The 22,464-nt window shown below is 44.9% G+C and overlaps 1 protein-coding gene across 1 annotated transcript in view; it reads right to left on the reverse strand.

Annotated features, from left to right (window-relative positions):
- Nucleotides 1–7,168: 7,168 nt before the first annotated feature.
- BFSP2 (beaded filament structural protein 2) overlaps nucleotides 7,169–22,464 on the reverse strand; it is a 69,775-nt gene continuing 54,479 nt past the window's right edge. The window contains exons 5-7 of the mRNA XM_024746258.1: nucleotides 16,128–16,259; nucleotides 9,421–9,641; nucleotides 7,169–7,459 (exon numbers count right to left, since the gene is read on the reverse strand). Coding sequence (XP_024602026.1) covers nucleotides 7,456–7,459; nucleotides 9,421–9,641; nucleotides 16,128–16,259 — 357 coding nt within the window. The 3' untranslated portion in view covers nucleotides 7,169–7,455. The remainder of the gene's footprint in view (nucleotides 7,460–9,420; nucleotides 9,642–16,127; nucleotides 16,260–22,464) is intronic.

A 22,464-nucleotide genomic window follows, 5' to 3' on the forward strand; every position in this document is an offset into this window, starting at 1 on the left:
GTCACCATGAGGGAGAGGGAACTGGCAGAATGGTTCAGCTGAGCAAGTGAGAGCTAGATGTGAGGTCATGTGAGCCTCTCTTGATTCATTACCCCTTCTAAGAAGTCAAAGAAAGGAGAGGGATGCACATAAAATGAAAGACCTATGTCACAGGAGGCCAAGCGCTCTGCTAGGGGAACTCCTTCCAAAAGAGCTGGTTATGAGAAGCAGTGCAGTGGAATAGAAGGATTACCTGGAGGAAGGCTGCAAAACTTGGAATGGCAGCCACACAGTTTATACTCACTTAGGATACTATGGGATATCCTCCTGCCAGGCACTTCAGACATAATTGGGGAAGTGAAAGCAGGACTTCTCACAAATAAGCTTGCAAGTATGACCTCAGTTGTTTTCATGGTTAAGCCCGTTGTACATCCCACCCACCTCTACTCAGCTTTAATCTTCACTGTCCAATATGGTAGCCACCATCCATGTGTGGCTATTGAGCTCTTGAAATATGGCTAGTGTGGCTGAGGAACTGAAATTTAAAAAAAAAATTTTTTTTTAATTGGGATATAGTTGTTTTACAATGTTGTGTTTGTTTTTACTGTACAGCGAAGTGGAGTTCCCTGTGCTATATATACAGCAGGTTCTCATTAGTTATCTGTTTTATACATATTAGTGTATATATGTCAATCCCAATCTCCCAGTTCATCCCATCCCCCCTTCCCCCTTGATGTCCATCTGATGTCCATCTTGTTCTTTACATCTGTGTCTCTATTTCTGCCTTGCAAACTAAAATGTTGTTTAATTTTAATTTAAAAGTTGAAACAGTATAGAGTATTTGTCCTGTAAAACTTATAAGAAAAATTTGAAACATGTTTCATTTTTGATATTTATAGATTTAGAATTGATTTTGCAATTTATGTAATACCTCCTTAAACATGATATTAATAATTGGACACAAGAGTGAGTGGATTTATTCAACTTGGGCAGGTGTGGTTTTGAAATTAACATGCTTTTGCTTCAAAGTTACATGAACTCTTCTGAAAAAGGTGAATATAGGTGGTCAATATAGTTGTAAACATCAAAGGAAAACAATTTTTTGGTCCTCAATTCACTTACTGGAAAACTTTTAAGTATGTTTGGAACAACTTGGATTTGTAAATCTACTTTTTCAACTATAAATTTTATGAGAGCTAAATACAGATCAAGTACTTCTGATGAAAATTTAGTATCCAAATTGAGATGGACTAGAGGGCTAAAATATAAGCCAGATTAGAAGATTTAGTATCCCAAAAGAATGCAAAATTTCTAATTAATAAATTGCATGCTGAAGTGATAGGATTTTGGATATAATGAGATTAAGTAAAATGTTATCAAAATTAGTTTGACATATATACACCTGTCCCCCACTCCCTTTTAAAAATGTGACTATTAAAAAATTTTAAATGACATATGTGGCTTGCATTCTGTTTCTATTGGACAGTGCTGATCTAAGTTATTTGAAGGCAGGTCCACATTTTGTACATCTCTGTATCCTTGGCACCTACCATGGTGACATGTAACAGGGCTGCATAAATGGTTATTGAGGAAGAGGATTTAATCTTGGAGTGAGTTTTCCACTACTGAGCATGATGGTTGCTCAGGTAAACTGCTAAGACTGAATTCCCAAAATAATGTGTAAAACCACTCTTTAACTTTCCCAGGACAGTGTATGACCCTGTATGTTTCTCTTACCTCTTTTCTCTTAGTCACCAGTAGCTAAATGATGAGGTGCTGAACCTACCACTAGTCTATTGATTCCTGCCACCTGCCCCCCCACCACCCCTATCCTGTGATTCCCTCTTAAAGCACCCAGAGCACCACTGGTTAGCAACAACTTGTACGCTTTTTTGCCAAGTATGCTTTTTAGTTTAAAATTGTGAACCTTGTTTATACATTTTTCCTGTTCAGGCCTTCAATAAGAAATTTCGCTGCACAAAACAAAACAAAACAAAACAAGCCAACAAAGTATCTATGACTTGTCCAAAGAAATTATGTAGTTTGTTGCTCACCCACTTTGCAAAATGCCTTCCCCTAAAATGCAACATGGGTTTTGTGTCCAATCCTAGAACTACACTGAAAGCTTGACTCCCTGTGGTGTGAATTACTTTTCACTCTCAGGAGGAGCTGGAGAAAATGGAGTATTTCCTCTTGTGTATGACCAGGACAATGGGGCTTTTTGTTGACTCTGCAGCACAGCACATCTATGCTGGGATCTACTCTGGTTCCTGCTCAATCTATTGTTCAGAATAACCAGTCTATATGATCTAATTAAGCCAGTCGCTTCTGCGGAGAAAGTAGTTTGCTTTATTTCATCAGTCATCTAGCAGATTAATTTCTTGAACATGACTGGACCTGCCTGTGCTATTGTGTCAGGAGACGGAGTTTTCAATCAAGACTGGGCAAGGACATGGCCTGGGTCACCCCTTCCTCTTCTTGTGTGTTGGAATATCCAAGCTAGAAATGCTGGACAAAACTTCATGTATTATTTGAGGTCCGGGGATATGAAGTATGGAGTGTTTCTGTCTGATATGATTAGGGCTTCCAGATAACTTTTTAGTAGACATATGTCTCAGACAATATGTGGGACATACTTCTATTAAAAATTATTCTTTATCTGAAATTCAGATTCAACTGGGCACCTTGTATTTTTATTTTCTAAGTCCAGCAACCCCAGATAAGATGCTAGAATTGCCCCAAAGAGGCACCATCCTCTTTTACCATTTCTCAAAACAAAAAGATTATGTGTTTATGAAAGGATATCTATAGCACAATAGCGTCAAAAACAATAAAATACTTAGGAATACATTTAACCAGGGAGGTGAAAGATCTCTACAGTGAAAACTATAAGACACTGATGAGAGAAATCAAAGAAGACACAAAGAAATGGAAAGGCATTCTGTGTTCATGGATTAGAAGAATTAATATTGTTAAAATGTCTATACTACTCAAAGCCATTTAGAAATTCAATGCAATTCCTATCAAGATTCCAATGGCATTTTTTACAGAAGTAGAAAAAACACTTCTAAAATTTACATGGAACCACAGAAATCTTGAATAGTGAAAACAATCCTGAGAAAGAAGAACAAAGTGGGAGGCATCACACTTCCCCATTTCAAGCTATAGTAATCAAAACAGTATGATATTGGCATAAAACAGCCACATAGACCAATGGAACAGAACTGAGAGCCCAGAAATAAACCCACACATATATGGTCAACTAGTAATTGAAAAGGGAGCCAAAAATACTCAATGAAGAAAACACAGTCTCTTCAATAACTGGCAAAATTGGATATTCACAAATAAAACAATGAAACTAGATTCTTATCTTACACCACTCACACAAATTAACTCAAAATGGATTAAAGACTTAAATGCAAGATGGAAACCCATAAAAGTCCTCAAAGAAAACATAGGAAGAAAGCTCTTTGACATGGGTCTTGACAAATGATTTTTTGGATGACACCTAAAGTACAAGAAACAAAATAAAAAGTAAACAAGTGGGACTACATCAAACTGAAAAGCTTCTGTTCAGCAGAAGAAACAATCAACAAAAGAAAAGACAACCTACGGATTGGGAAAAAATATTTGCAAACTATACATCTGATAAGGGGTTAACATCCAAATTATAATAAAGAACTCACACAACTCAATAACAAAAAAACCAAATAACCCAATTAAAAAATGGGCAAAGGGCATGCAAACATTTTTCCAAAGAAGATATATGAATGGCCAACAGGTAAGTGAAAAGATGCTCAACATCACTAATCATTAGGAAAATGTAAATCAAAATCACAATATGTCACCTCATGCCTGTTAAAATGGTTAGCATCAAAAAGACAAAAGATAGCAAATGCTGGAGAGGATGTGGAGAAAAGGGAACCCTTGTAGAATTGTAAATTGGTACCATAGCTATGGAAAACAGTGTGGAGTTTCCTCAAAAAATTAAAAATAGAACTGCCACATCATCCAGCATTTCCACTTCTGGGACTATATCCAGAGGAAATGAAAACACTATGTGAAAGAGATATCTGCACCCCCATGTTCATAGCATCATTACTTACAAAAACCAAGGTATGGAGACAACCTAAGTGTCCATTGATGGATAATGGATAAAGAAGTTGTGAGATTACACACACACACTTGCACACACACACACAGTGAATATTATTCAGCCATTAGAAAGAACGAAATCTTGCCATTTGTCATAACATGGATGGAATTCGAATGCGTTATACCAAGTGAAGTAAGTCAGACACGGAAAGACAAATACTGTATGATCTCACTTATATGTGACACCTTAAAAAGAAAACAACAACTCATGGAAAAAGAGATCAGATGTGTGGTTACCAGAGGTAGGGGGTAGGGGGAGGGGAAATTGGATGAAGGTGGTCAAAAGGTATAAACTTCTAGTATATGATAAATAAGTACTAGGGACGTAACATACATGATGTTATAGTTAGCATGATGATTATAGTCAACACTGCTGTATGGTATAAATGAAAGTTATTAAGAGAGTGAATCCTGGGCTTCCCTGGTGGCGCAGTGGTTGAGAGTCCGCCTGCCGATGCAGGGGACGCGGGTTCGTGCCCCTGTCCAGGAAGATCCCACATACCGTGGAGCGGCTGGGTCCATGAGCCATGGCCGCTGAGCCTGTGCGTCCGGAGCCTGTGCTCTGCAACGGGAGAGGCCACAGCAGTGAGAGGCCTGCGTACCGCAAAAAAAAAAAAAAAAAAAAAAAAATGAGAGTGAATCCTAAGGGTTCTCATCACAAGGAAGAAAAATACTTTTGCTCTCTATTTAAGATAATGGATGTTAACTTATTGTGGTAGTCATTTCACAATATATCAAATCATCATTCTGTATACCTTAAACTTATACAGTGTTGTATGTCAATTTTATCTTAATAAATCTGGAAAAAATATTTGTGTGCTATTTGGAGATAATCAGAGACCAGCATGGTGCTTGATGATTCCTGTTGAATCATCTTACCGAAACCAACAGAGATCAGATCTGAATGTCTATGTTCATGTTTCCTACGATAAACTGAATTATGCGAAGGGGTTGTGCAAAGTGCAATGTGCTGCTCTGCCTGCTTTGCTTTGTTTCTCCTTTTATGTGCACACGTGAACTCCTCAAAGAGATTGTAAACCCACCAGCGCAGAAACTGTCTCTTCTTTTCACTGGGATCCCCAAAGTCCAACAAAATGTCTGGGCACCAGCAGGTGCTTGGAAGTGTCATAGATGATAATGAAGGTGAGACTTAAGGACTTTGGTCTGAAATCCAGTGGATGTTCTAGCAATCTCAGTGGGAGTTTACACTGTGCTCCAGGAGCCAGGCCAGAGGCCAGTGGAACTCGTTACCTCGTCTGGAAATAGAGCCTGTCTGCGCTTTCGGAGGAGTCCGTCGGGAGCCCTTCTCTGGTCTGCCCCAGAACAAACACTCTGTCCTTGAGACCAGCACAAGCAGCATCCTCCCTGCCACCTGTCAGTGAACTGCCGCCAGAGTGTAATTGTACTGGATGTTGTAAGAGGGAGTCTGAGTTAAATGAGGCCCCAGAGGAGTCAGGGGGTCAGCAGTGCCTTTTCTTACCTGTTAATGAAGCCTCATTAGAAACAGCAAGAAACTGTACTGAGAACTGGAAGCACCAGTCTGCTGGGCTCTCCCTGCCAAAGGATGATTAACTTAATGGTTTAAGGCAGCTGCTCTTTGAGATTACGGAACCAAGGAGACCGAGTGTGTGCGGTCCGGCACAGCGTGCGTCTGGTGGAAACTCAGGAGGGTGTGCAAATCCATTCTCCCCTTCCTCCTGTGGCTGAGACAGCTTCCAGGTTCTGGAAAATGCACAGCCATTCAGACACAGAAGTACCTCCTTCTGAGGCCCTCCAGCTGTGTTTAGGTTAGGAATTCAGGTCTTGGGGGTGGGGGGCAAAAATTCACTGTAACAAGCAAGAAAGAAAAGAAACAGACCTCAGTGAATGGGCATTTGATATAGCCAGGCGCACACTCTCTCTTCTGGGGAGGCCCTGGTACCCAGTGTTTCAGTCGTGGGCACCCCTGGGGTGTGCAGCTGCAGAGGGGATTGGTGCTTTGCTGAAATGCAGCATTAGGTGGTGTCTTGATGATTTCTGTGCCTCAGACAACAGAGGGAATTGTGCGAAGGTGCCATACAAACTGTAAATAGCTGTCCTGCCCACGGGACTTATTATTACAATTTCTTTGATCCTGGAAGCCAAAAAGGGAAAGCAGCTGGAGCAATTTCAACTGGGAGACCTAATGTCTTGCCTTGCTTCTCTTTCCAGCTTTCTTAAGAGTAAATAAGATTTCATTTGTTTATGTCGGCCTTAGCTATTTGGAAGCCCAGGTACTGAGGGAGGGTGTCTTCCAATGTGCCCATATTGGACACATCGTTCTGTCTGGATTAGCAGCTTACATGAGGACAGAGACTCAGCTTGGATATTTTGGTCTGCAAGTCTGTGTGACAGGTGGACTGACAGAAGCTTGGGGGAAGAATTGAGAAATTAAGTCTGGGCTGCGTGTGTGTGGTTTTGGAGGCATGCGAGACTGCGCTAGGACAGAGGTGGTGGTTTCAGTTTTAATCAGAAGGCCGGGGAGTCTTGGCTGGGTATGTGGCAGATTCATGAACTATATTTGGCTGGCCTGGGCCCTGAGAGGGCTGGGGAAGGACCCTTGAAGTATATTCTGAGGCTGCAAGTGTAGGCAACCACAGCCTAATTCATCCCCCACAGATTTAAACTGAAGCTCCATTTAAGCTGATCGAGAAGTGCTCTGACAACAGCAGTGAAGTGGATGTGTCTGTGCATTACTACCCACGAAGAGCACGTTAAAGACACCCAGATACTTTGTGATGCCTGTGGTTATGATACACACAGACCCCCTCTGCAGCAAGAACATTGTTTTTGCCTCCAGTGGTGGCAATCTTGCCTGCCACGAGCACAACTCTGGCCCAAGAAGCACATTTATGTTGATAAACCCAAGAGCAGCTGACCCTTGAACAACGAGGAAGATGGCGTCACGCTCAGGGACCCTTCCAGAAGCCTTTAAGAATGGCCCCATGAGGAAAGGCCAGGCAGGTAAAGTGATACCCATCTCCATCCGACAGTGGATTGAACAAGGTGGGCAGACTGGAAGCCACACACGAAGCATTTATTTGGAGAGGGGCAAGGGAGGTTGCTCAAGCTACAGACTATTTGAATTCAGGCAGCAGGACACTCTCCACTTCCAGGAAGCTTTTCAGCTCAAGCTGAGCCAGCTGGGGAATCCAGCAGGGAATCCAGGTTGGGATGGGGGTGAGGAGGGTGAGGGAAGATGTGGGTTGTGGGGTGTGAGGGGGTGGGGACTCCTCAAGGAACTTCGCTGGTCACTCGGTGAGGAAGGTAGCATTTTCTTCATGAAAAGAGGGTATTTCTCCATTAGCTGAAACAAACAAACAAAACCCAAAAAACACATTTGAGTGAGACAAGCAATGGATGATGATAATTAGTAAAGAAATCACAACAGAATTATACGAAAGGCAGGTGTCTCATGGAAAGAATTTGGCCTTTGGAACAAGACAGTTTGGCTTTCAAATCCCACCTCCATGGTAATTAGCTGTGTGACCTTGGGCAAATGATTGAAGCTCTCTGAGGTTTTGTTTCCTGGCTGTAAAGTGGGGATAATGATGTAGTTCTGGCAGGGTTTTGTGGAGAAATGACGATAACATAGAGCTTAAGACTGTGCTGGCACATAGCAGGCACTCACTGGATGGAGTCCTTATATTCTTGAAGTAAATTCAGTCTATCTTGTTACTTTTTGGATTGGTTTAATACGATTTTGTGTAGTCAGATATTCATAGGCATCTGAAAAAATTCGCTTTGTTACAAACATCTAGCTTTTATAATCAACAGAAATCAGTCCAATAAAAAGACAGCTGGAAAGGAGCTGGATGACATGTTTTTGTTTGAAAGAGCAAGGGTTAGGTTGCTTCCATGTGGCCCTCTTGCCTTCTGAGAAAGGGATGGTACAGAGCACACTGGAGACCCAGGAGACCTAGGCTCTGGTCGAGCTCTGCCTCTTCCTCCTATTTTGATCACTGGCAAATCCTTTTCTGCTCTGGCCTTCTTATTCTCTCTGGAATCAGGAGGGGTTGTACTACGTAATTGATAAATTGTCTCTTAGAGCTGCTATTCTACTATGTATTCTCTTCCTCATTCAATGTATGCCACAGAAGGGACCTTGGAGGGCAATATGATGATACAGAATTGTGATAAAGGCTTCAATTTCCTTAAAAAGTTGGCAAGGAAGCTAAGCCCCAAGACTCATGCATATGCCACAGGAATCCTTACCCATTAAAAAAAGACTACATATGTATGTGTATACACATATATGTGTATATATATATGTATATATACCACATACACACATATATATACATAAACGTATACATGCCATTCCCAACCTGTTGCCTCTCTCCAGTATGGAGGCTGGAAAAGCTAAATAGTTGCTTTCCCAGCATCCCTTGCAGGTAGGTCTGGTCATGTGAGATAGAAGGAAAAGTCTGTTGGAGCCTCCCCAAAACATTTTTCCTTCACTGAAAAAAGGAGTGAGCCATACAGGGAAAGGCCTTTCTGCTGTTTCCTCTTGCCTCCCCTTTTCTGGCCATGCCTGATGTCTTGTTATGATGTCTGGAGCTGTGGTAGGCATTTGGCAATTGGGGGTGACAAAGATGAAGACAGGGATGGTGTATCAGAAGGATGAAATGAGCTTGGGACCTGACTGACATCACGGAGCGGCCTGGCCTACCTCATGTCTGGAACTCTTAGGTAAACATGGTTTATGCCCTTGCTGCTCAAAGTGTGGTCTGTGGACCAGCAGTATAGGCGTCACCTGAGAGTTTTGTCAGAAATGCAGAATTTCAGGCCCCACCTCAGACCTTCGGAAATAGAATCTGCATTTTGAAAAGATGCCCAGGCTTGGCATGTTTTGAGTGCATATTAAAGTTTCACGAGCATTAGTTTATAGCTACACTAATTAGGTTTTATTACAGGCAGCTGAAAGCATTCCTAACTGCCACCATGTATGGTAGGAAGTATGCATGAACACATATAGGTATGTCTGTGGTGTGTGGCTGTATGTCTGCATCTACGAATGCATACAAACATCCACACATATACGTATACATACCTAAGTACATAATATATTTTTGTCTATATATTTGCATATATATGAATAGAAAAATCCTGGAAGGACACAGGCTATGGGAGTGGGGCTGGGTGTTGGGAAGTTTGGGAGGTGATTTCTCCTTTTTACACTAATTACTTCTATAGTGTTTGAAAAAGTGTCTAGTTTAAACCTAAGAGTATCTACTCCTTTCCTAACAAAGCCGAGCAGAGACGCACCTGCTCTCCTCGCGGTCCAGCAGCGCATGGTAGGATGCCACGTCCCGCTGCATCTGGCACTTGTGTGCCAGCAGGTGCTCGCGGGCCTGCAGCTGCTGCTCCGCCTCTGTGCGCATCTCCCTGAGCTCCGCCTCCAGCCTGCTGACCACGGCGCCCAGGTTCTGCAGCTCGATGTCGTGCCAGTGCTTGGCATCGTGCAAGGTGTTCTCCAGGCCTCGTTTCTACAAGAGAGGGAATATGGTCCAGACCCAAGGCAGATGGGCAGGGCCTTGGAAGAGGGAGATGGGCAGAGCAGTGGGAGGGGCTGGCATCGGCCTGGTCTTTCTGTTTCTCCCAGGACGATGACCTTGACAGGCTGACGTGGCTCAGTGGGGAAGTAATGAACCCTCCTGGGGAGGCCAGAGTCTTGCTTAGTCTGATTCACTGATCCTTCCAACAGGGGTGGAGGTGGGGAGGGAGAAGAGGAAGAAGGAGGGGGAGAGAGACAGGAACCGGAGAGCCGGATGAGAGAGAATGATGAGAGAAGAGGCAGATGAGTGAGAAAGAGAACGAGAGAGGACAAGTGAGAGAGAGAGAGAGAGAGAGAGAGAGATTCTCACACACACACACACACACACACACACACACACACACACGAGGCAGTTTGCAGGTGTTTTTTCTTTGTGAACCGCCACCCACTGTCCAGCTGGAACACAGTCTCCTCCTGCATTCCTCCCAGATTCCCACAGTCAGAACAAATGTCTCTGGCCTCTACACACTCACTGTGGTTTTTTAGTGTTTTAGTAGCACATCTTGCTAGTTCCTCTGCCCCTTGCTGCCCATTCGCCCCCTCCTCTCCCTGAGCTGTGCTGTGCAGGTTGGTCTCTACTCCACTCGCAGCTTGGTCATCTCTGTGGATGACTCTTGTGTTGATGCGTCCAGCACAGATCTCTCCCCCAAGCAGACTCGGTACTGAGGTTCTTACCGGAAATATATGCAGGCCATGGGCCCTATTCAAATCAAGGTGTCCAAAATGGAGCCATCGGCTTCCTTTGGAACCTGCTGGCCCCTCCTCTCCTGTGCTCCAGCTGGTGAACCCACATGAGATACAAACCGGGGAAAGATATGGCCCTGATCCTGCTTCCCTCCCAAATTCAGTCATTACTGAGTCCTACCTCTTGTACATTCAGAAACATTTTCCCATACGTGCCCCCTCTTGTCCAGCCACCAATGCCCCAGATCGATTCTTATCACCTCTCACCTGGGGTAACCTCCATGGCCTCCTAGCTCATCTCCCTGCCTGTGGTTCCTCTCCCTCTGTATCCCCCCACAGCAGCCACAGTGTGCTGTCTAAAGTCCAAATCTGGGCTTGTATCTCCCCTTCTCCTCACCTGGCTGACTCCTATTCACCCCACGTCCAAGCTCAGGGGTTACATCTCCTAGGAAGACTTCCTTGATGCCCTCTTGCCTCTGACACCACCAGGCTGGGTTAGGGTGTCCCTCCTCTGGGTTTCACAGCTACCCAAGCACATGCACGCCCTTGAACTTATCATAGCGGGCTGAGCTTCTTAGGGGCATGTCTGCTCTAGCAGGTGCTGAGCTGTTTGAGAGCGGGAACCTAGTCTCTGTAACCCCAGCGACAGGACAGGGCCTGGCACAGAATAGGGGTGTGTGTGTGTGTTGCCCAAGTGACAGCACTTTTATTATGGTGCACTTATTGCCCTATCTGTCTCCCCACTAGACTGAAACTTTCTTCTCATCTTCCCGTATACCAGGCCCTGCAAACTGTAGGGCTGACCAATAAAAAAATGGTATGCCCCTCTCTTTAACATCTTTTAGTAGTAGTAATTATGTAGTTCTATAATTTAGCGTCTGCCTTTTTATTTTATATAACACATAAGAAACAAATAAATATCTTTCTAAATTGGACCGAGTCAAGTCTTGATGAAACAAGTTTCTATACCCTTTTTTGACCACTGTGGCTGAAATAGAAGACTCTTGGTCATGATGTCATCTTGAATCATGGCTGCTGTTAAGCAGGGGCCACCATATTATCTTATTTAAGTCTTCCCAATTCCACAGGATATGAGGAAGTTGAGTCAGATTCCCATCCTAGGTATGTCTACAGGTGGCAAAATGTGATTAGTGGAAATAAATCTAGATCAGTGTCTGGTCTGGTTATTATTTTGCTGGTGAGATCTGAAAACCCCTCCATGGCAGTGAGGATGCAGAAATGGTCACCTGGACTTTGAGAATCATTCGTTCCAACCTCTCTGGGTTTTCTCCCTTTGTTTATCAGGGAACTGCTTGGTTTGTGAGTGGTGGTTGTTGACATTGGACCTGTAACATCTGTGATTTGGAAAAACCTTTCATGGAATCAGGTTTGGATCACCTGCCTATAGTTTTTGCCCTGTGTACGTGGTGACTTTTCCATGTGGCTTGGGGTTTTTCGCTGAAGACTTAGGACCCACTGCCCAAGGTGGGTTCATGGGAACACCTATCAGAGGTGCCACGTCTTTTCCATTCCACCCTTAGAGTCCAAGTCAAGCTTCTGCGCCTATGTCCCTGACATCTTGACCTGGTTCTCACAGAGATGCCTGTACTTGAGTCTCTATGATCAGCCACTGCTGTGGGTCTCCTGCCCCGGCCCACTCACGACACAGCCCCAGCAAGCAAACTGAGATCACAAAAGCATGCTTACTCTTGTCTCTAGAGATCTGAAGGGACTTCCTTAAATTGCTAAGCCGTCCGGAAAGTAAAATAGTGACCTTCTGTGATTTCTGGACTGAATTCCATTCCTGGTCTGAGTTGACTGAACACAGAGCTCAGGGGCTCTCAGACACCATTACTGATGCCTGGCTGCCGCTATAAACAGTGCCTTGTTGGCAAAGGAGCTGAAAATGTCACCAGCTCGGGTATCTGAGACTTACATAGCTTTGAGGGCCTGTGTGTGCACAGGTTGCTGCGACTGAGGGTTGCAGGATGGCTGGATGAACTCTGCCATGTCGGAAAGCCGTAGACGTGTGTGCTACCTGTTCTGGCTCATCTGTGTTCCTGACCTTGCCTGCAAGGCCCAGCGACCAGAACTCTGATCTACTAGAGCCACAGGGGACAGAGGCAGCCCATCCTGTGTTCCGAGCCCAGCCAGCACGTCACTGCTCCATCTTCTGGTTGGGGGGTGAGTTCTTGTCCTATTTGTTCCAATAGTCAGGACCATGGGGTTTAGGTGTGGTGATCAGATGATGCCAACTTGGGGCTACTATACTAGAGGTTATAATAATAATTTTATAATGATAATTAATAACAGATACCATTTATTGACTCTGTGCCGGGCATGGTGCTAAGGGCTTGACCTGCATTATCTAGTTAATCATGCCAATGACTTTATGAGGAAAATTCTATGATGGTTCAGTGGTTGATCACGTTTCCAAAGGCAGCTGCAACAATGGTCTCCAACCCACCTGCACTTTCTCTCCGTGATTTTGCCACTGTCTCATCAAGAGGCAGATTCCTGTGGAATCTGGGCTGGTCTGTGACTGCTTTGACCAACAGAATGCTGCATAAATGATATTCGGGGACTTTCAAGCCCAGGTGTTAGGAGGCCTGGTACTTTCTGTGCGCACCCTCTGAGGGAAGCCAGATGCCATGTCCAACAATGTAAGACTGCCATGATATGAGGAAGTCAAAGCCAGGTACGTGCAGAGGCCACGTGGAGAGAGAAAAAGAGATGCAGAGCTGAGGCATTGGGCATGTGAGCTGAAGCAGCCATTCTTGGACATTCCAGCCCCAGCAGATGCCACATGGGATGGAGAAAAGCCATCTCTGCTGAGTGCTCCCTAAATTGCTGAATAAATGAACAAATGATTTCCTGTTGTCCTAAGCCACTAACACAGCAGATGGATGTGATAACCAAAATAGATCCTCACTGTACAAGGGAGAAAACGGCATCTTCGGGAGGTCACACAGCTAGTGAGTAGAGGAGCCAGGATTCAAGACTCCAGGGTCTGAGTGCCCGTCCCGAACTCCACAGGACAGCCACTGTCTAGTGCATGATAGAGCCAGAGAGCTCTGCTCTCTACTTATGACTCGTGTTAGTGGGCAAATCCCTGAACCACAGTTTTCTCTTCGGCAAAATGGGATGCAGTCACAGTCTACCCTACTTAATGTTTCCATGAAGCTCTGATGAGAGACTGCAGGTGGGCATGCTCTTATTACTGTTTCTATCACTTTGAAGAAATTGTGTTTTGGGCACTGTACCAAGTGCTTTGGGAACATAAAACTACTTAGACATGGTCCCTGCCCTCCAGGAGTTAATGTGAGTTCAGTGCATGAGCTGATATAACCACATGAACCAGGGGCTCTGAGTGTGAGTGGGTGGCAGGTGGGAGGGATCACCCCAGCTCTGGAGTCAGGGTCTAGGCTTCACGGTGGGTGTGGCACTTCGGTGAGCTCCACCTCACCTGTGCCCAGGGTGTGGATGACAGGAGCAGGTAGAGGAGGCAGAGTCGGGGGAGGAGTCTCCTTCTAGACATGGGAGAACATATCCAAGGGCTCAAGTGTAGGAAAGCAAAGGATGAGTTCTGGGCATTAAAATGAAGCCAGAGTTGGGTGGTATTGGAAGGTCTGGCAAAGGAAGACTTTCTATTTTACCCACAGGCAATTCCAGGCAGTGGGGATACTGATAAAGCAGGAGAGAGGGGACAGTAGATAGAGTGAATGGCCCAGATGGTGCAACAGGGGACAGGTGGAGTCTATTGAAGGGAGGAGAGGGTGGATAAAGCTTCAGAGATATTTTGAGGTGGGAAATGGAAGCCAGAGACCTCAAGTTGGAGGGCATTCATCTTCTCTGCAGAACAGTGCTGGTGACAGCATCTGCCAAGGGGCAGAGGTAAGGGCGGGCTGGGGGCGTGTGAGGATGGAGACTGCTGGAGCATCCACTCTGGGGAACACAGGAAGTATCCCTGCTTTTTTCTGTCATTTGTGTACTGGTTTTCTTTTACCAATCAGAAGACAGGAAACATATAATTCTTGATGGCCTCTCCCAAGTCTAAGGGAGGGCTCAGCACGTAGTAGGCTCCCGATACATGTGTGTGCAATCTGAGCTGGGTGATGTGCACCCGCTACTTAGGCTGCAATTTCTCCAGGCTTTGTTTTTGATGATGTGGCTTGAGGATACAGCCCTCACCTTTTGCCTGGAACTTTCTATCACCAGAAGAGTTGTAACTTTGGCAGCCACAAGGACCTCTGGGGGAGAAATGACAACCTCTTAACTGTGTCTAAAGCAACTGCATTCCCAACATTAGGATGTTTATCAAGGGTTATGGCAGGTGAATAAAAGTGATTAGCATAAAATCCACATAACACTGAACAACGCAATCTCTTTCAGACAACTTTTTAGTTAAAGTAGCAGTGATTTAGGCTGTAGTTTCCTGATCTTTCTCACCTCAGATCCTTTCCTCACACCCCCTTGCACTGACCCAGATCCCATCAGAGGATGACTCGGAGAAAAGTGGAGCAATGAGACGTGTGTCGTGTTGTAGCAAGACTGAGCATCTTCCCTGAGCTGACTGGGCACCATGTGACCTTGTTGCTGAGGGCAACGGACCAAGTGAACTGAAGACCCTTGAAAGAAGGGAACTGGGGCTGATGGGATGATCTTGGCAGTAGGCAGAGGAAAAGTTGTTTCTGAGGGGAACCAACTAGAGCAAATACTTGAGCTAACTTGGTGGCAGGCTGTGGCTAAAGCAGGAGGTGGGGCTGGCAGTTTGTGATGGAGCTGTCATGGGTGGCAATACTGAGATGAGGTGTATGGGGGGGGTGGAAGAATGGGTACCCAAATAACCCAGGACTTGAGGCTGTTGGGAGAGAGGGGCTTCTTGGGCCTCAACGACGTCCAGACTACCTCAGCTGCACAGGGATTATACAACCCAACACCTTCATGCACTCTGGTGTGTACGAACACCTGTGGTTTGATTCAGTACACATGGCCCCCTGGAGGCATCCAGGAGGAGCCGTGCTTGACCCTAACAGAACTTCAGTCCATCCCAGAGATCAGAAGGTGGATTACTGTATTATTAATAATCATTTTAACTAATAATAATAATTAATAATGCAAGAGATCCATCCACAAACCACAGTGAGTCTGAAGAGCTACCTAGCTTACTAGTTTTGCTTGGGTTCCCCAGAAGCAGAGCCAGACACAGGGATCCTGGTACATGCCAATAATTAAGGAGTTCCCTTCAGGAAAAGGGGGAGAAGGAAAGCAGTTCAGGGCAATGTCAAGTGTTAAGCCAGGAGGTGGTCTTGGCTGGACTGTGGCTACAGCCTGATCCCTTGGAGAGCTCTGTAGTGTGGGTTACAACACAGAGCAGAGTCCACTTTGAAGCAAGTGGACTGGGCTTTTAAACCCCACTGTCAGTCAGTCATTGGCCAATGGCTGAGGACTGGGGGGGCACGCCTACCATTCTAGGCCAGGTCTTCTTTTTGGCAGAGGGCAAGTCTCTGGGCATCTGTGGCGTCAGCAGCCAACAGTCATGGCAGCAGCCTGGTGAAGGGGATTTCACTGGGGCACTAACCGTGTCTACTACATTTGTCATTTGGTATCGGTTGATCCTTTGCAGGCCTCAAAACTCATGTGCTGTGAGATGGGAAACCCATATGACTACAGTTAGACAGTTGAGAGTAAAACTTCACGCAGGAAAGGCCAAGGCTCTTCCTGGCCCACTCACCAGGGCCCGTAAGGATTCCGTCTCAGCCTGCAGGCTCTGGATTTGGCAGGAAGTGTTGTGCACCTCCACCCTGAGGGCAGCAGCCAGCTTCTCTTCCTGGGTCTGGGCCCTGCGGGCCACCTCCGTCTGTTGCTGTGGAGAGGCAGGGGTGAGCAGGGGGAACCAGGGCCTGAACCCGTCCTTCCCTCTTATCTTCTCCAGTCACCACTCCGCAGCCTCTAACTCAGAGGAAACAGCCATTTGATTTAAAAATCGCTCTTTTTCTATCGGCGCCCACATCAGCTTGTATTCCAACATTTATTTAATTTGAACATATAATGCATACAAATGGAATAAAATTCAAAAGATTTTCTAAAGGATATATAGTAGAAAGTCTCCTTTTCTTCCTGTGCCCTACTTACTTTGTTCTCCTGTTTCTAGTTTCTCATATCTCCTTCCAGAAATATTTCATATATTTATAAATAAATGCATATGAGCATCCCTCCTTGCTTTGGTACTTAACATATTTTTAGAAATTATTCTATAGCAGTATATATAGATCACTTACATTTTTTTTAAGGGCTGCATGGTAATGCCTTGCTTGGAAGTACTATGATTATTTGGAAGTTCCCCACTGATGGACACTTAGCTTGTTTCCAGTCTTGGCTTATTATGAACAATGATGTAGTCCCTCATTTTCCATACATGGGAGGATCTCTGAGGGGTAAATTCCTGTAGTGGAACTGCTGAATCAAAAACATAGGCATTTGTGGACTTCCCTGGTGGCTCGGTAGTTAAGAATCCACCTGCAATGCAGGGGACACAGATTTGAGCCCTGGTCCAGGAAGATCCCACATGCCACGCAGCAACTAAGCCTGTGAGCCACAACTACTGAGCTTATGACCCGCTGCAACTACTGAAGCCCACGAGCCTAGAGCCCATGCTCCGCAACAAGAGAAGCCACCGCAGTGAGAAGCCCACGCACTGCAATGAAGAGTAGCCCCTGCTCGCCGCAACTAGAGAAAGCCCGCGTGCAGCAATGAAGACCCAACATAGCCAAAAAGAAATAAATTTTGAAAAATAAAAAAAAAAGGAGCATATGGCCCTGAGGGTCAGAGCTGGGATTCAAGCCCAGCAGCCGACCCCAGTGCTGTGCTCTTAACAACCAGTACTTAATGCTGCCGATTCCACCAATGCCTCAACTTAAGACCCTCCAAATTAGAGCTGTCTCCCTCAAAGAGAAGGTGGATCCCTCTGAAATACCCTCATGGTTCACCAAGTCCTGTGATCAATAGCCCGGTTTTTCTTCCTCCCTCTGGGGCCGGGGCCTGGCCAGATGGGCTGTGTGGGAGAGGGGTACCCTGGCAGACAAATGGAGTCAGAGTGGCCAGGGGCAGCCGTGAGCTGAAGCTGGCTCCTAAAAGCTCACAAAAGCCAAGTGTTAAAGTTTCAGGAATTTTGTGATCTGGTGGTTATGTAGCCATCATTCAAAATTAGATTATATCAAGTTACAATCAAATAAGTTATATGAAAAAGGGTAATAAATACATCACTGGCTAATTATTTTGCATTTTATCATTATCTATGCTACTGAGGTAATTTACATCAATGGTACTTGCGTGGTAGAAATAACACATAATGCTGTGCTCCTGCACATCTCTTCCCAACTTTGTGTTCATTTACATCATGTTAGTAGTTTGAAATCAACCATGGTGGGAGTATTTACACCATGGAAACTGGCAAACACTCCAAATCAGGGGTTGAATTATTGTTTTGTTGATTGTCCAGATTTAAGAAAGGGATGCAGAAAATGTTAATAATGCAGATTAAACTTAAAAGTGGGTCATGTCTGTAGCTATTGTACTGGGAATGGCACAAAAATTAGAGGGACTATTCTTCCAGTATATGAAAATTATCATGTGATTCACAAAGAAATCACTCACAATGCTGATGAATGAACTCATCCAAATATTAATCAAAATTCATAGCAGAGCTATCCTCATTCATCATTGATGTGAGTGACTATTTGCTTAACCAGATATTAATAATCAAGCATTTTTCTGTAATCTGACTTTGTGACACTATTGTTGATGACAGAATTGTAAAAATGGCTGGTGGATTTCGCAAGAAATAGCAAGTCACACTGAAGCTATAGATGCAAACGGAAGAGCAAAGTATTTTATCTTAAAGTGTGTTATTTCTAAAATTACATAAAGAAAACATCAACAGAAACTTTCATGTTACCTTTTAGGTAGTGTTATGAATTTGACTGGCACATGAAAACATATGTTTACATTTCTTTGCAGAGAGCAGCTGGGAAACATCACCAACACAGGATGGGTAAGAGCCAGGCATGAGGGGAAGTCCAGTCCCACGGAGGCATGTTTTAAAGCCTTGGTGGGCATGTCTGGGGTAAAGCTGCTGGCCAAGGCCATAGCCCTGGCACTGAATGAACTGTCCCTCCTCTCGACCCAGATAATGTACTCGGTAGTTCAGTGGCACACACTGGTCTCTGGAGAGATGAATCCCCAGGTCTTAGTTTTATTGGCAAAATGCTGTACCCAAGTGTTTCCCAAATATTCTTGGACAACCAGCATGGTTTGTCATGTATCTGCATACTAATTCAAACTGTTTTCATTTGAAACAATTCACTTTTTCTTTGTAAATAAATGTCTTTAAAATGTAAACTACAGTTAAGTTCTCAGATTTTAAAGTGTGTCAGCATCATCTGGGGGACCTTGTGAAAATGCAGATTCTGATTCAGGAGATCCTGAGTGGGCCCCAGGAATCTGCATTTAAAACTTCCACGTGATGCCTGGTTCATGGAAGCAAAGTTCTAGATTGCTACAGAAACTGATAAAACTGTATTATTTGCCATAGATAAAAGATAACTGAAAAAAAATCAATAAAATTAAAGCAACCACTGTATTATATTCTAGCAAATGTTGCTTGCCAAGCTGCTGAGTCTCAAAGCTGGCTTTCTCTTTGTTGAAAGGCAAAATTAATAAGTATAAGAGAAGTGTTAATGATGCCCCAGCACCAAATGGAAAATTTCTTGCACCATTTTTAAATTAAGATGGAAAGAGAAAAAGAAATTAATTTGATCACTGTGGGTTTCAGTTTTGTTTTATATCACGTCGCAGACCTTCTCAAATCAGCTTGCCACAAATGATACTTGCCCTTCATCTGGGGACAGTTAATTGTTTTAACTCACCTAAAAGTATTACATGTTCTTCTCCAATGGCTTTTTAGATTTATGTTTTCTCGTTATTATAATAACTCCTGTTTCCATTTCAACCCAACGCCTACAGATTTCTCCTCACAGACCAAATAGGAGGTGTGTGGTTCTAGCTCCTGAGCATGGGAAGGGAGGATTGATCTGTCGTTCAGTGCCATTGCTGGGATGTGTGCTGAGGTTCAGATATGTTGGTTCCCAGGCTTGCAAACCAACTTGAATTCTGGGCTCTACTACGCACGAGCCGAGCCACCCAGGTTTGCACTCCAGCTGTGTTTCTGGGGCAGGAAAGCATGTTGGCATTTTGAAATATGGTAAAAATTTTCAAATTAAAATTTAAAAATTGGTACAGTGTTGCCCGTGAAGGATGGATGTGACAGACAAGAGCAGCAGGCTGTTGAGTGAGTCAGAATGAAGAATTGGAGGGTCTCCAAATGGAGGGGAAAAGAGGCATCTCCACACCCCACCCATCTGGCGGATTAGCGTTGCCATTCCCCAAAACACCTTTGGCGATTGGAAAAAATGGCCACTTTGTGGTGTGAGGGGAGAGTGAGAGTTTAGGAGGGGGCAGAATGTGGAGAGCAACGATGCTGGTGTGTTCTTAGCAGAACACATGTCCAGGCTGAGCCCTCAAGGGTGGACGTGTGCAGCCTGCCTTTCCCCGAGCAGTTGCTGTGTGGGTTCCAGCAAGTCACAAGCTCTCTGGTTTTTGCAGCTGGGGGACAGCTTTATGAGAGTATCGCTCTGCTGCAGAGCACAGCTAACGGCCTTGCTCTTAAGCTTCTCAGATCTCACAGGATCACACGGACCTCATTATGGTCACTTTCATGGAGAAAGGGAAAGCAGTGGGCTCCTTGGGGACAAAGGGGTTCCCGATCTTGCATGATAGAGGAAGCTTATCCGCAGGGAAGGCACAGATTTGTGGTCTGGAAAGATCCTGACAGAAGTCTGGCCTAACCTTTTGGTCCCTCAAGACAAAGCCCTCCCAACCTCATACAAGATGTCACTTGTGCTCATCCTTAAAAAAGAGGATGAGTCAAGGTCCGCCCACTCCATGAGGTCTGTCTGGGTCAGAGTAGCAGTTAAGAGTGTTGATTCTATAGTCAGAACATGTGGTTTGAATCCCAGCTCTGCCATGGTCTAACTGTGTGATTTACCTAACCTCTCTGTGCCTCAGTTTCCTCCTCTATAAAATGGATAAAATCACAATACCTATCTCGGGTTGGGAAGATGAAATGAGAACAGACCAGTCAAGCGCTCAGGACACTGTCGGGCGCTCTGTAAACCCTCAATAAATGCACTGCTGGCCCTGCTTTCCCAGCACAGCTCACTCTGCCTGGTGTGGTCTTTCTGTCCGTTGTCTCCCCAGCCAACCTCACACTAGACTGTGGCACCTTGTGTGCAGGAACAACTTCTTACTCACCCCTCAACACCCCCGGACACCTAACATGGTTTTTACCCCTAGAACATGCCCAACGATGTTTATTGAAAGTCTACAACGTGTTTCAGGTGCAGTCTTGGGACTGCGGAAGAGGAAGATCTACCAAGAATGGAATTAATTCTCCTTTTCATTAGGAGGATCGGCTGTCATTATTGTAATGATTATAAGGCACTTTCCAGTCACCCAGTGTCATATAAATGTTATTTAGCTGAGGATAGATTTTGATAGGCAGCACACACACACCTGAACTACCCCAGCCAGGTGTAGGATTCACTTGGGAGAAAGCTGGATGCCATCCAGTCTTCACCAGAGACATGGGTCCTCCTTAGTGGGAATTAAAAAGAAGTGCATGTCTCACTCAGTGAAACATCAACACTGGCAGAAGAGCTGGCCTGGCTAGGCTGAGCCATGTCTCTCCTTAAACTTACATGAGAGCTGCTTGGCTGTTGAAGCGTATCTCTTTAGGGCGTAGGACCAATTCCCAGCCTCGGTTGAAGCTGCCAAAGGAAACACAGAGGAGCATGTGGCTTGGCAGACTTGCTGACCTATTGGTCGCGAGTGAGCACACCCAGCTGATGAACGAGGCAGAAGGGGCTCAGCAAGGAGGGGTATTCTGAGGAGAAAAATATATTCTTCATCTGCAAGTAATTATTGGAGAAGTCTAAGTGAGAGCATTTTTGTTCGGGTTCATGGAGATCATTCCATTCCTAAGAAGGCTCGCCTCTGCTCTGTCCCTGCCAGGAGACTAGGTGTTGGATACGGGCCACCTTACCTTAATTTCTCAGGGATTTGGGTTGTTTTGTCTTTGCAGATCTCTTAGTTTCGAAGTAAGATCCCTACGCTTTTCCTGGGAAAGAGTTACTGTTAAGAAATATCTAGGACAGCTTTGAGATAGTCAGAATCAGTGGCTGGGGATGAGCAAGAATTGAAGCCAGGGACGTTGTGTCCACAGCACCAAGCCTGGGGCCTGCAGCTTGGTTTGTGGTTGACAAATGGAGTCTGAATGAGTGAGTGAAGATTCCTTGGTGGAAGGTATGAGGATGAGGTTGCAATGGTGGATGGGTGTTGACCAGTCGTGGGGTTGAAAACACAATATAGGAGATGAGGACCTGGGCTCCCCCCGCATGTGGCTGTGCTGGGTAGTGGGGTAAAGGACTGGCAGTGCCCCCTTGATGAGACAGTCTCTTTATTTTCCCTAGTCTGATACCCTACCTTCCTGCCCCCAGCCACACCAGCTGGGGCACACCACCGTAGCACACAGCTATACTAACACTTCCTTACAGGCTAACAACATGTTTTGAAAGCCAGCTGGAACTACCATAAATTAAGTAAAAAGACAAGTGACAGGGAGTTCCCTGGTGTCCCAGTGGTTAGGACTCTCAGCTTCCAATGCCAGGGCCTGGGTTCAATCCCTGGTCAGGGAATTAGGATCCTGCAAACCTCGCGCTGTGGCCAAAAAAAAAAAAAAAAAAAAAAAACACTGGGAAGATATTTGCAACTTATATCACAGAGAGAGGACTAATTTCTCTAATTTACAAAGAGCCACTACAAACCAGTAAAAAAGAATCCCAGACCTAATAAAAATGGGCAAAAGATATGATCTGATAGTACACACAAAAGCAAATATGGATGAAATTCAGCACGTAAAAGGATGTTCCACCTTCCTCATAATATGACAAATG

This window comes from Neophocaena asiaeorientalis, unplaced genomic scaffold (assembly GCF_003031525.2).
Source record: "Neophocaena asiaeorientalis asiaeorientalis breed wild unplaced genomic scaffold, Neophocaena_asiaeorientalis_V1.1 scaffold437, whole genome shotgun sequence".
NCBI classification, from domain to species: domain Eukaryota; kingdom Metazoa; phylum Chordata; class Mammalia; order Artiodactyla; family Phocoenidae; genus Neophocaena; species Neophocaena asiaeorientalis.